At 43.9% G+C, this 15002-nt stretch overlaps 1 protein-coding gene across 1 annotated transcript in view; it reads left to right on the forward strand.

Annotated features, from left to right (window-relative positions):
- Nucleotides 1-12945, forward strand: part of PLCZ1 (phospholipase C zeta 1) — a 62374-nt gene extending 49429 nt beyond the window's left edge. The window contains exons 10-13 of the mRNA XM_054988598.1: nucleotides 779-951; nucleotides 6703-6835; nucleotides 9638-9787; nucleotides 12857-12945. Of these exons, the coding sequence (XP_054844573.1) occupies nucleotides 779-951; nucleotides 6703-6835; nucleotides 9638-9787; nucleotides 12857-12945 (545 nt within the window). The remainder of the gene's footprint in view (nucleotides 1-778; nucleotides 952-6702; nucleotides 6836-9637; nucleotides 9788-12856) is intronic.
- The last annotated feature ends 2057 nt before the right edge of the window (nucleotides 12946-15002 follow it).

The following is a 15002-nucleotide window of genomic DNA, read 5'->3' on the forward strand; positions in this document are numbered from 1 at the left end:
GAAACCGATACAATAGGGAATGGTAGGAGAAAAAAATATATAAGCAGATATAAAGCTGAGCCCAGAGATGAAATCTGAAACAAAGCATAACTAATTTCATCATGGAAACTCCCTAGTAGGCGAATATCTATATCAGCAAACAGTACCCAATAGTGTAGTTTATCCTCTCATTAAAAATATTAAAACACTGTGACTCAATGAGCATTATTATCACGCTGTGATCCACATTCGATTGGAGACAAATGTTTTCAAGGTGGCTTGAGGGAGATGTGGACTTGTCTTTGAATGCCACCTCAGGGCACACACTGGCCCCCATATGGCCTTCCTCCCCCCACCTCCAACTCTACCACAAAGAAGGCAGCATCAGGCTAGCCAGCTCTTCCCTCCACCTTTCCTTCATACCTCCATGAGGCAATGATCCAAGAATGGCCTTGTATGCGACCTTGAGGTGGGATATAAACATTTAAATAAACAAATACTACCTCCCACAGTTTCTATGTTCATTTCTGTTACCCCAGTCTCATGTCTAGTCATACAAGTCTTTGTAAGACTATAAAAGCTGCTTACCAGAAGTAAAAATGGGATGTTCTCCATGAACAGCGATCCCTCTTCCAAACCACTTTTCTCTTATGTGTCTGTGGCCTGTGCCTTTTCATGGCGTATTGATTTGGTTCATCCATAATTTGGTGGGATAATGCAAAATGTTATACAGATATATCATCCCAATTCTTTATTTTCTATTGCTAAGTACTTAACTGTTAACACTTTCCCCCTACAGTGGCCTTAAATTTCCAGACACCTGGAGTACAAATGGACCTTCAAAATGGAAAATTTTTGGACAATGGTGGTTCTGGTTACGTATTAAAACCAGAATTCCTAAGATGTAGAAACACACAGTTTACCCCATATAGTATAAGTGGGAACCAACATGCAGTTGTGCTTACAATAAAGGTAAGTTCCTCAGTATATCGGGGTTAGTTTTATAAACATTTATTAGAGGTGCTTTCTTAGTGTTCGTAGCCAAAGCTCTTGATGAGTACTTGAAGTAATTTGTGCTTGATCATCCATGTAACATTTCAGCAGGTTTTCTGTATCAATAAAAGAGCATGTTTTGTTATTTCTGATCTTACAGACACACTTCTGAAGATCTGTCATAGCTTTTAACAGGGCTTTTTTCTGGGAAAAGAGGTGGTGGAACTCAGTGGGTTGCCCTCGGAGAAACTGGTCACATGGTTGGTGGCCCCACCCCCTGATCTCCAGACAGAGGGGAGTTCAGGGGCGGGGCCAACAACCATGTGACCATTTTCAAGAGGTTCCGGAACTCTGTTCCACTGCGTTCCAGCTGAAAAAAAGCCCTAGCTTTTAACGCAGATTTCTGACCAACGCGCATGGCTTTGTACACACTGATCAACAGGCCATTAGAAAATACCCAGGATGCTGTCTGAGATGGCATCAGGAAGCAGTTTGTGGATTTTCTTCCCACACTAGGGATGTGTATTCAGAGTTGGAGTGAGGATGGAAAGCCTAATGCTGCTGAAGTGTGAGAGTTACTCTACACGTTACTTCTTTTACGACTTCTCTATGGAACCAATCGATGCTCTGCACAGAAACGCATCACCTCGGGGATTGGCTTCTATTAAAAAAAAAAAAGGCATGCAAATGGGCTCAGAAAGCTGCTGTCGGGGGAGGGAGAGCTCCTGCCTTTCTCCCAAGCGTCTTTTCCCCGTGCAAAAACAGTGCAGAGAGGAGAGATTTCCCCATTTCTGCTGCTCCAAGTGGAGGCACTGAGTGCACATGAGGCAGCAGAAATGGGGAAACTCTCCTTCCCTGTGCTGTTATTTGCACAAGGAAAAAAAGCTTGGGAGAAAGGCAGGATCTCTCCCTCCCCCGGTAGCAGCTTTCTGAGCTCATTTATACTCTCATTTTTTTAACAGAAGCCATTTCCCAGAGCTGCTGTGTGACTGCGCGGGGACGGGTTGGCTCCATGGAGAACCTGTAAAAGAAATAACATGTAGAGGGACCCTGATAGAGAGTGCCTGCCTGGCTCATGCAGGGGAATCCAAACTATGTCATCATCACTAGGATATAGATTTTGTCATGGGATAGGTCTACGGTAAGGGTCAAATACCTTCACTGTTTCTGGCACCTAGCAGGGATTATTTTTTTTGGCCATGTGGTTTTTAGTACTGGATTGGGGTGGGGTTGCAGGGCTGGGCAGCTCCTGCACAGCCTGAAGCACTGGAGCCTGTAACAGGTTAGGCAAATTATGCAGTCGAGTTTCCTGCATTTGAGGAAATCACAGAGGTCAGCCCACCCAGAGTGCAATGGAAAAGACTCACCCTGGGAAAATCTCCTTCGTGATCATAAGTCCCATCCTCCCCAAATACGCAGGACTCCCAAGTCAGTTCATTGCAGACATTTATCCCAAGCTTCATACAGTCAAGGCGAGGAAGTGGTTGGCAGCACTCGTCTTGTCACATGGCCCGCAAATCCCTCTCGCGACTCCATTGGCCACCCCAAACAGCATCCTACTTCTATTTTTGAAGCCTGCCTCAACCAGCAGCCTGGTCTAGCTGCCTCATGGCCCCAATATTTCCCAACTGCTGCTGCTGATCTTTGTTAGCCCAGATCAGGACAAGGGTCATCTGCCAAAATCTGCTCCACCTCGGGCATGCTCGGCCCTCCGAGAGCCAGCTTCTTGATGCTGCCTGGACAACCTTTTCCCTTCCTTCAGCTTCTCTCAGTTCCCATCAGGCTGCAGTCCTCCTGGCCCTCCATGGGTATGGACAACCAGCTGCCTGACCTTGTCACAAGTGGTGACAGAAGCCTTCTCAATCCTTCCCTGAAGCACCTTTGGACTGACTATTCTTTCTCTGGCTCCTAGCATGGTGGGCCACTGAGTTTCCAGAGGCCAAACCTTTGAAAAGAAGGGGGAATGTATTATCTCCCCATTGTCCGGTTACGGTTTTCTTTAGGCTGCGATCAGTGTTATCACTCCTCAGTGACAACATACATACTCTTTGTGCTTGAAATCCTAGTGAATTAGACCTTTTAGCTCTAGCTGCAACACTCACGACAATGCTGAAAAATCTCCAGTCAGATCTAAAATAAATCACACTCACTTGATTTATTAGCTGCAATATTTTCTTGTACCTTTCTGGGATTGCAGCTGGAAGTAAATACCTTGAATATCGCAGTTGCTGAGACTAGCTTCTGCAAACGCTATTTAGTCATCAAAGCCATTTGACAGGTTATTAAATACCAGTGCTGTAGTTCCTTGTCTAGTTACACAATAAATGCTTTGCCCCATGTTTGTACACATGTGACAGTGATTTTGGTTTGCCCAGTCAGCTTTATAATAATAACATTAAATTAAAAATTTTCACTTGAATCGTTTTTCCTGCCCTATTTATTTCAAAGATGAGCCTGCCAGTCAGCTAAGTTCTTTTGCTGAGGTCCTACCATGTCTGCCCTTTCTTCGAGTGGCATGGAGGGTGATCAGTTACAGATGAGGCCCTTTCTTTCTTTCTTTCTTTCTTTCTTTCTTTCTTTCTTTCTTTCTTTCTTTCTTTCTTTCTTTCTTTCTTTCTCTCTCTCTCTCTCTCTCTCTCTCTCTCTCTCTCTCTCTCTCTCTCTCTCCCCCCCCCCTCTGCCTGCCTGCCTGCCTGCCAAAAATATTTTATTAAAACAGAAAATAGCAGATGAGACCTTTTCTGAAATGGTTCCTTGACCCAGGAACTCTGCCTGCTTCGCTGCTTGCCTGCTGTCTAGCTCATTTAGTTTTAGGAATCAGGTAGGGGTTTTCTACCACGCTGGCATACCCAGAAGTAATGTCACAGCATCTTGTGACACTCTAGGAATTCCCGATATCTCTATAGTAAAAACCATAGCACAACCATTGTGCCGTGCTGGTTTCCAGAATTGCAACCCTCCCCCACAATGCTCTTGAGGGTTGTCACCTGAAGGGTTGCACCCTAGCATCAGATGAAGAGTTTTCCAGTATCTCAAGGGTTGTTTTTTTTAGGAGTGTTTGTTAATCTTATTCATTTATGTATCCCACAGCTAAGCGCTAATGCTTCCAAGGTAACTTGTGAATTGGGTATTTTAGTTGACTATGTGAATGTTTTTTTTGGGGGGGGGGCTCTCTTTATTTATTTTAGTTTACTGATCTTACTTGGATAGCCCAGGCAAGCTGGATTGTATCAGATCTTGGAGGCTAAGGAGGTTTGGCTTGGTTAGTAGTGGGATGGGAGACCTCCAAAGAAGACCAGGGTCACTATGCAGAGGCAGGCAATTGCAAACCACCTCTGTCTCTTGCCTTGAAAACCTCAGCAGGGGTTGCCATCAGAGGGTACAACTCGATGGTACTTTCCAACATCATTCGTCTAGTCCCTTAGTCACTGGCTTAAAAAATGATACTTTTAATATTGCTGGTTGCTATCCACAGGGGTGGACTGGCCCTTTAACTTTCTGGGTCCGTTCCTAGTGGGTTGCTAGCAGCTTGGAGCAGGCTGAGTGAAGTGCAGGGCCTGCTAATTTCAGACCTGTGGCAACAATGACAGCAGGTGTCTTATGAAAGGCACCTTGGTCCTGGGGGTTTTCATCTGGCCCCATCAGAGAGGAGCACAACAAACCCTTCACATGCCACGCCAAAAGCAGCATCTTCGAGGAGCAGAGGTGTGCTCTGAGTCTCCAAAGCATATGCCTTCAATGCAGAGTTAGGGCACAGCATCCCCTGCTGGCAAAGCTCTGTTGCTCACTTAGCTTTGAGGGCGGGAAGCCCGAAGAAAGGGCTGATGCTGCAGGTAGCCACAAGCGAGAAGTGTGCAGTGCTGGAGCCTTAGCATTGACTATGACTGGCACTTTCCAGTCTTGCAATATTGGGAGTGGTGGTGCCAGTGGTGGACATACTGAAAGGCTGTTACACCTCAGAATAAAAGTAATTGGAAAGAGAAAATTGCCGCATCTTTTTATGTTCTTTGGAAGCTTCTTATAGAGCTCAGTTCTATGCAAGGCATTAGACAATTATTTTTAACCAGATGTTATACAGAAGTAGGTCAAAAGGCTTAGTCCTAGCAGACATAGGGTTGCCAACTCTGGTTAGTGAATTTCCTGGAGATTTGAGGGCAGATATTGGAAAGGACAGGGTTTGGGGAGGGACCTCCACAGGGAATATTACCATAAAATCGCACACGAACTCACATGAAACTGCCTTATAGTGAATCAGACTATTGGTCCATCAAAGTCAGCATTGTCTACTCAGGCCAGCAGCTGTTCTCCATGGCCTTAGGCAAAGGTCTTTCACATCACCTACTACATGATCCTTTTAACTGGAGTTGCTGGGTATTGAACCAGGGACCTTCTGCATGCCAAGCAGATATTCTAACATGGAGGCACAACCCCTCCCTACCGTCCAAAGCAGCTATTTTCTTCAGAGAAACTGATCTTTGTAGTCTGGAGATCAATTCTGTGAACTCTCCAGGTCCCATCTGGAGGTTGGCAACCCTACCAAGCTTGCAAAGGACTACAGCCTGAAAACATGTATGATAGATCCCCCATTACTCCCCTGCTTTGAGGCAGATTTTCCTACCAAAATCCAAGTTTGCCTGCTTTGGCTGAGCAGGCTCAAGTATCATGTCTCTGTTTGTGTTTGTAAAGTTAATTTTATCCCACCCTGATAAGCAGTTATAATTTTGGCTTTTTAGCCCAGCCCAGAAACTGCATGAGGGGAAAAGTAGGAGCCCTCCTTCCTCTGTGTTGGAAATGGCACAGGAGACTGTATAACATTCAAAAGTAGCAACAACTTTATTGAACAGGCAGGGATGGAATAAGGGCAATCTGGGAATTAAAGTACTGAGATAAAATTTGTTTGTAGAACAGAATACTCTTTAAGAAATAGGCAAAATAATTTCCTTGAAGCTTAGTGTCTATATTCTTAATCCTTAACAGTGAGAGGTGTTTTGTTTAATACTTTGGTTACAGCAACATTTCTTCACAGAGTTCTCTTTGACAACTCAGGTTTTCTGACATTAGTTCAAAACTGTTTTCCCTTTACAACAGACCGGGATCCTTCTCAGAGCCAAACCCCCTTTAGACAATGGGCAGGAATTAATCTTCTTCTCCTAAGATATAACACTTTTTCACTTGGCTTGAATGGGAGTCTCCACTTACTACCCAATCGCTCTTGCCAAAAACACGCCCCCCCCCCAGTGCTATCGGGACTGTGTAAATGGGTTTCAGCTTGTGCTAGCTTTTATACTTGGAATTCTTAACTAGAATTCTTCCTCAAGATAATGAGGTCAAAAGATTTCTTTTCCTTCACTTCAGAAGGGAACCTGTGTTATTTTCCCTGTCAGACTCACTCACAAACTCTACTGAACTCAAAATCTGTCAGCAACCAAATGTCATCCTGAAGGCTGACTGGTCTATCAAGGTCTCATTCCAGGCAATTGTTGACTCCTTCCCTTTCAGTTTTCTGAGTGCTGCACTTAAGAAACCTTCTTTAACGTGCATTCTGTCACAACATGACATACTCTGGTAAGTACATGTGGCCTTTTCCCATTAGCTGAGGTAAATAATGTTTACCTTTTTTTTCACCATCTTTAGGAGACAGCATCTCAACCAAAGCATGGAAACAAAAACAATAATATATTTTGTTTGATAGCTTGAGTTGAAGCTTATATATCATTTTCTATTGTACAGCTTATAAGCGGCCATCAGCTACCGCCTAGTAACCTCTCCCGGACCAATAAAGCTGACCCCCTGGTTATAATTGAAATTCATGGTGTTACAGAAGACCAGGCAAAACAACAGACTTGTGTAGTAAAGGGCAACGGTAAGTGCACCAGTCTATTGATTGTGTAAGGCTCCAATAAATTAGGAACTCAACTCATTAACTTACATAGCTTATCAAAGTTGTTCCTCTGGCAAATGAACATGTATCTAGTAGCAGCGATGCATGAATCAATAAGAAAAGCAGGAAAGATACACTAGGAGTGTGTAATTGCATTGTATACATTCCATTACCTGAGCCTTGATTATGTGAAACTCCTGCTCATCCGAATACACTGTGGGTCTCTCCTCTTCCCATCAGTTTGTGCCATACAAATATGGGTTCCATCCTGCAGCGCCGTTAATGGCTTTGATCTGGAACAGAGAGGTCACAGATCAGACAAACTAAATTCTTACATTCTGTAAGCTCCAGCCTCTGCTATTTGGATAAACTGTTGCAAGACCAGGCATGTTTTGCAGGAGGGAGCAGAGGGAAAGTGTATGCTTTGTTCAGAAGAACACAACAGTTGGAGGTGGAAGTGATTTGGTTTGATTAGATTGCTGTTTATTTTTTAGTCTAAGCTACAAAAGAAAGAGAACAGGGCCTGACAGAAAAAAAGAAATCAGAGTTGGTACCAGAGTTCTCATCTTTCAAGGATTTCTTTTTTGTGTAGGTGGTTTGTCCTTGGTTGCCAACAGGGCTGGGGGGGAAAAGTCCAGTTTCTTTAATAGAGGCTTAATATGGGGAAATGGGCAGCTAAAACTTTTCATGGCATGGAGGTGAATAAAGTCACCTGGTAAATACCATGCCATTAAGCCTCTCTTAAAGAAGCAGGACTTTTTTTCTCCAGGCTGCTGGCAACACTATTTTATGATGTGTGTGAACATATGTTATTTGAGGCACTATGGAAATGTGCTGACTGCATTGTGAACAATTTTCTTCCTCAGGATTGGGCTCAGTGAGAATTGGTCCTTCAGGTCTATAAACAAAAGCTCCCCTGCTTAGCTATCACCTGGACTCTTTCTTCCACCCATCCCTGGAGTGATTTCTGAAACACGTTTTAAATTGATTTTCCTTTAAGGGTGAAATTAAGATCAGTTGGGTTGCTTGAGTGACTCACCTTGAAACAGCATATCATTGTATAAATTTTTTAAAAAGAGCAGCCATGTACCACACCAATCCTGAAAGAAAACTCCTCTGGAATGTGTTAGTGTGATACTTTTCCATCAGGCTGGAGAGTAAATAAATAAAGCAGCTACTACATTTCCGTGCCTCGTTGCAAGCAAAAGGAGGCATAGTAATGTGTTGTTTGAAACCATCAAGTCTTGTTTTGTGAATTTAGTGAAGAGGAGATGCTGTAACAGATGAGTCTGTGGTAAGAAAGTAAGTTTACCCAAGAGGAAGTATAAGTACCCGTTGCCTTGTAGAAATGGGAGGGCAAAGTCAGAGATAGAAGTTGAGCTCGAATGACTCAGGATGATGTACAGGGCAGACCAATTCAAGAGCTGGCATGGACAGGCCCTAAGACCACGAGGAATCTCGGGAGCATTACCCATTCTATTGTCACCAGAGGACCCACTCTTTCCTTTCTGAAATTGCCCCTTTGTTTTCCCTCTGTAAATCACACAAACTAAACAGCAAAGTGAATTATATCTGAGAGTGGGGATTTTGTGACAGCCATCAGATTAACTCCTATAGAGGGGCGATGGAACCACAAGGCCTGGTATCTCACACTTCCAGCCAACCCCAGGGAGGCTGTAGAAACCCCGAACCAGTGCCTGGAGGCAGCTTTGGAGTGAATTTGGGGGTGATAAACTGAAGCTTAAACCTGACAAGATGGAAGTGCTCCTGGTGAGTAGAAGGTCTGACCCAGGGCTTAAGGTGTCACCCATTCTGGATGGGGTTGGACTCCACTTGAAGGAACATGTCTGTAGTCTGGAGGTGCTCTTGGACCAAGGCCTACAGCTGGATAGATAAGCAGATGGCAGCTGTGGCCAGGAGTACCTTTTGCCAGCTCCAACTAGGTAGCAAGCTGCAGTCTTTCTTGAGCCAAAAAAAAAATCTGACCACTGTGATGCATACCCAGGTTACATCTAAATTAGATTACTGCAATGCACTCTACATGGGGCTGCCCTTGAAGAGTGCTCAGAAACTTCAATTGGAGCAGAATACAGCAGCCAGGATGTTGACTGGAGTGGGGTGTAGGGACCGTATCATGCCAGTCATGACCCATCTACATTGCCTCCCAACCTATTTCTGGGTATAATTCAAGGTGCTGGTGTTGATTTTTAAAGCTCTATATGGTTTGAGACTGGCATACATAAAGGACCTCTTACTCCTTTATGAACCTACCTGACCAAATGGTCATCTTCCAAGGCCCTGCTACGGGTGCCTGCCCCTGCGTTCTGAGATTAGGTGGGCGGTAATGGGTATATACATGCAATTTGCAAGATTTAAAGAAAAAGAAAAAAAATGAATGAAAAAGGTTTAAAGATTTAATAATGTTGAAACAGAGCATAAGCAAACTCCATGACTGCTATATTAAACAACACTTTGAAGCCAAAACAACACATGAAGATGGAGATGAGAATGCCCTTGTGCGGGAGGAGCTATAAAACATACGACTGTGCCATGGCCAAAGCCCTAATTCAAGAATAATGAAGTCAATGAGAGCTTTCATTTACCTTGCTTTTTCATGCCTCTATATTAGCAAGTGTACAAGTTGTCCTATAGTGGGCAGAGAGAAACGTTTTCCTCACTGGTGGTTTTATGTTCACAAGCCAGTGAATAAAACCCAGTGAATTACCACGCCAAGGCTCTTTTAAGAGATCGTTGCCTGTTTCATGTTGCTCTCTTTACTTTCAGCTTTGTGTCCTAGGTGGAATGAAACGCTCACTTTCCAAGTTCAAGTTCCAGAACTTGCCTTAGTCCGCTTCGTTGTAGAAGATCAGCTTTCGCTCGCTTCCAATGACTTCCTTGGCCAATATACTTTACCACTTCTAAGCATGAACAAAGGTATTCATTAGCTATTGTCAGGCACAACAAAGCCCTTTCATACCTTTATTGACAAATTGTTCTTCTCACTATTATTATATGCAACATAACTTGGAATTAGTAGCAATCAGCATATAGTGGTTTTGGCACTATCACTGCTGACATAAAAATTGTTCCAGTAAATGCCTTAGCATTAATTTCTTTTCCTCCAGCCATGTTACTTGCTTGGTGTTAATTTGTGATACTGTACACTTGAACATGGGATTTGCAGCCCTGTTCTGTTTTGATGACTGTTAATTCTGCAATCTTCTGCAGACTTATTCCAGGCTAAACCCCTGGATTCCAATGGGTTTAGACTGGAGTAACTCTGCATAGGATAGCATTGCAGGGTTTGATAACAGTGGCACCTTAGAGACCAACAAGATTATCAGAGTGTAAGCTTTCGAGAGCTCCCTTCTTCAGACACCTTTACACTCCATGGGGCTGAATATGGTGCCAGCCATGAGGATAATTAGGTGGGTAGCTGTGTTGGTCTGCAGCAGAATAGCAGGATTTGAGTCCAGTGGCATCTTAGAGACCAACAAGATTTTCAGACTGTAAGCTTTCGAGAGTCAGAGCTGCCTTCTTCAGCATAGCATTGTTAGTGAAGTCCCTACAGGAGTGAACTGTGTGCCTCCCCCTTCATACAGATCAACTTATTTATTTTAAAGAGCATCCTTTTGAAATTTTTGCAAGCTGCTCAGCTGATTTTAGCTGTTGGTGCTTTACTGTATACAGTCACATGTTGTTTGAAGTTGTGGCTGGCATCACTAGGAGACGATTCTAGGACCCTTTTTGTATACACATTGGTGAGTCTCCACACACCTATAGAAGCATGCAAACATGCTACCATGCTTATTACCTATCTGGGATCTTTTGGAGGCATTTTTTATCAACATTTGATTTATATACCTCCCTTTAGGATAACTTAATGCCACACTCAGAGCAGTTTACAAAGTGTGTTATTATTATCCTCATGACAATCACCCTGCAAGGTGGTTGGGGCTGAGAGAGCTCTGAGAGAGCTGTGTCTGACCCACGGTCACCCAGCTGATTTCAAGCGGAGGAGTGGGGAATCAAACCCAGTTCTCCAGATTAGAGTCCTGCCGTTCTTAACCACTACACCAATATAAACTGGAACATTCTCCATATGGGTAGCTGCCTTGATTCTCCACAATGGTGGTGACCCCTTTGTCAAGGCTACGAACCTCATGATTTCCCTTTGCGTTCCCAGGGGCTGTGCTGCCCTATACACATTGAGTTTTTCCCCCTTAATTGCTCACAGTTTTTCAAATGCAGAAGGAAGTACAGGAAGACAGAGAGGGCCTGACCCAACAGGAAGGTATGGGGGCTCTATGAGCCAGGGCTGCCTTAGAAGCTGCCCTGCTGAATTCCAGTGAAGGAAACTCCCGTTAGAAAATGTTACAGAGTGAAACAAGAAGAACAGGAAAGAGGATCCCAGTTTCCTGGAGTTTCAAGAAATGGTTGAGAGGCAAAGGGATGAGATAGTTTGACACATTTTCTAATTCACCAACATGTCATGTGGGCACTGCAGAAAGTATCTCCAGGAGACCTCTGAATGAACTGGGGCCTTTGCAATAAAGCAGGGCGGCTTAATTCTCCCCCTTGTATCATTTATCCAGTTGAAAATGCTTTAACTCCCAGGAGGGGGGAAAAAACCACCAAACACCCATAAGAACATCGGAAGAGCCGCATGGGATCAGACCAGTGGTCTATCTAGTCCAGCATCCTGCCTCACACAGTGGCCAGCCAGTTACTCTGGAGGACCAACAATAGGCCATTGAGGCCGAGGTCTGTCCCTGAAGTTGCCTCCTGGCTCTGGTGTTCAGATGAGTACTGCCTCTGTATGTGGAGGCTCCCCTTCAGTCACCACGGCTAGTAGCCAGTGATAGACTTTTGCTCCATGAATGAGTCTAATCCCCTTTAAAAATAGTCTGGGCCCGTGGCCATCGCTACATCCTCTGGCAGTGAATTTCACATCTGAGTCACTCGTTGTGTAAGGAAGTCTTTCCTTTTGTCCTTCCTGAATCTATGGCCCATCAGCTTCCTTGGATGGCCTCATTGGAGAGGGAGGTCTCATATTGTTCCAGGTTTCTTTCGCCTCCTGGGATTAAAAGCAGCCTCGGGAGGCCCATTTCCAATCAGGGAAAAGGTGCAGGGGGAGTCAAGTCTCCCTTTCTCAGATCCACATCACACATCTTATGTCCGTCATACCTGCTTTGCAGTTAAATTACCGATCTGATCACGGATTCTGCGATTCTTCCCTATTTGTATGCCCCTTTGAGTAGTTAGCCTTCATCTTAGTGAAGTATTTGTTCGTTTAGGCTTAAATATATTAATCACCCTGGGAATTAGATTGCAGCCTCCTTTCTTGGGGAAAAAATATCCAAGTTCTAAAATCAGAAAATATAACTTAAATGCTCTGCTAGTGGGATTTGGACAACTGAACAAGAGTTTTTTTATCTTTTATGCCGTGCCTAAATTGTTCTGTAGCAAGAGCCCAAAGAGATACAGGACATGTAGAGCACAGTTTGTAGAGCTCAAGACTATAAAGAGTGACCTAGCAAAATGCACATTGGAGTAATGGATGGAATGCCTGTATATCCAAAGGGCCCCAAAGGGGACACAGGGCACCTCTGTGCAGGGAATCATGGCTCCCTTCCACCATCCTTCCTGTGCCCCTGGGCATTCTGTTGGTGGAATCTAGGAATCCAGAAGCAGCAACAGAGGTTTCGTCCTAACATGATTTTGGACCAAAGCACACTGATTCATTCATCTTTTCCCCTAGGAGTGAATCACAGACATTCTCTGACATGGATAAATAAAGAGGCATAGATGGGCTGTACCTGCTTCTGGTTTCCTTCTTTCCTTGGGGAACTGCTTTTTCCATTTTCACAACAGTATTGTTGGTTATAGCCAGTTTAGATTGGTGAGGCTGTTGAACTGTTTGGGAGATCGATTCATATTCATGTACATGGAAACTTTGATTGCAAGTCATATACTAACTCTCCCCTGTTGCACAATTTATAGGTTACCGCCATATTCCTCTGCTTTCCAAGCTGGGAGTGAGCCTGAGCCCTGCTTCGCTTTTTGTGCATGTTACATACTTTCAGCAATAATGTTTGTTAACAGTGCCCCCCTCCCGCGCAAGCTGGCTATTTCCGCAATAAAAGAACCATGACTCAACAGCGTTAACCTCTTCTTGAAACAGTTTGACTTGCAAGGGCCAATGGTATTCAATGCACATAAAAGCCATACATCCAGGGCTTTTTTTCTGGGAAAAGAGGTGGTGGAACTCAGTGGTGGAACTCAGGACTGCACAATGACGTCACTTTAGGTCAGCTGGAACAAGGGGGGAGTTTTTTAAAGTTTAAATTGCCCTTGGCGAAAATGGTCACATGGCTGGTTGCCCCGCCCCCTGATCTCCAGACAGAGGGGAGTTTAGATTGGTGGAGGGCGATCTAAACTCTGCTCTGTCTGGAGATCAGGGGGCAGGGCCACCAGCCATGTGACCATTTTCAAGAGGTGCCGGAACTCCGTTCCACCGCATTCCTGCTGAAAAAAAGCCCTGCATACATCATTATAAAAACACAAGAACTTTCTTGCTGGATTGGACCATGGACCACCCAACCCAGCAATCAGTTTCCGACAGTGGCCGGGCATGTGCCGCTGGAGCTTGCAGGCAGAGTGTAACTAAGCTGGCCTCTCCGCTGCTTGTCTTCAACATCTGTTCATGAGAACTAAAACGTATCCTGATTTTGTATATGCAAGTTTCATTTAGGTATCACAGCTAATGGATATGGCATTATAAAGGACTGGTCAAATTTACAAAAAATATACGTCTGACTCTATTGAGATAATAGTTATGGGGTTCCTAAGTTGGATCAGGGTCAAGAAGCTGGGAAGGGTGTGTGTGTGTGTGACTGACTCATTTTTCTTGTGCCTGTCTTTTGCCCCCTCAGCCACCTATGGCAGGGTGTGTTTCTATTGGATAAATCGCACAGGAGGAAGAGTTAATCTAGCACCATAGCCATGATTAGACAATCAATAAATCTTTATTAAAAACAGCCCTTGACCAGCATAAAATGTAATAGCGTTCATATGTTCAAAAATTCTAAAACTGTAGATTTTAACTCTCACATTAATGAATATAATACAAAAAATAAAAATGCAATTTTAACATTTCATCCAATAAAATTATTATGCCTTCATTAGCTGACGGATTTTAAAAGCTGCCGTGCTGCATTTACAGACTAAATTAATTGCTGGCGCAATCGGTTTTGTTGGTTTTTGTTTCACTCTTAGATTTTAACAAATACAGAAAGAAATGAAAGGCCATCTGTCCACTAGAGGAAGGCATGAAGCAGTCTTTAAATGCAAAGATGGAAAGATAGCGGCGGCAAAATGGCCAAGCCCCAAATGGCTGCAGAGGTATTAGTGGGCAGTACAGTACATGGATTACATGCAGGAGCTGGAATACAAATTGGGAGCTGAGTAGAGTAGGACGAAAAACAGCGGTCGAATCCACATTACTCATTTTAAGTTGCATGTTCCCCGCATTCTCCACGCAATCCCGAGTGCTGGTCACATTACCTCATTAAACAGACGCAGTTCATTCGCATTTCTCCCGAATATGTGGTCACAGGTTTTCAACGGGAGTTTCACGGTGGCCGTGAACGGGCCAATGCGCAATTTACGCGGTTTTTTTAAAAACCACCCCCCTTCCTGTCTCTCCGGCCGTTCCGAGAGTTCCTATTGGCTGATTCAACTTGCAAGTGCTCCGTAGTCTGCAAAAGACTGTTTTTGACTTCATAGCATTGGATTTATTGATTATGCTGTTTCTGAATCAAATCTGGTAGTTTGAAAAATCATTTTGGGGTGAATCCATCCTCAGAACGGACTCGCAAAACTTCCTTTTTAACTGTTTTTTATTTTTTTTATTTTATATTACTGTAATATCGAAATTACGAAACATCGAAATAATGACACTCCAAGGAAGTGAAACTTCAGTAAAATTCAGGCACTGAACTGTCTTGCATAGGAAATGCCCACGAAAGCTTTCCACATGCTTCCAAATTTCCAAAAAAGAAACGGGAGAGAGCCATTAGTGCTGTCAGTGGGGGAAAGAGAGGCATCATTATCTTCAATGATGTTTCTTTATAAGGCAAGATCGAAA

This window comes from Eublepharis macularius, chromosome 9, assembly GCF_028583425.1.
Source record: "Eublepharis macularius isolate TG4126 chromosome 9, MPM_Emac_v1.0, whole genome shotgun sequence".
Classification (NCBI taxonomy): domain Eukaryota; kingdom Metazoa; phylum Chordata; class Lepidosauria; order Squamata; family Eublepharidae; genus Eublepharis; species Eublepharis macularius.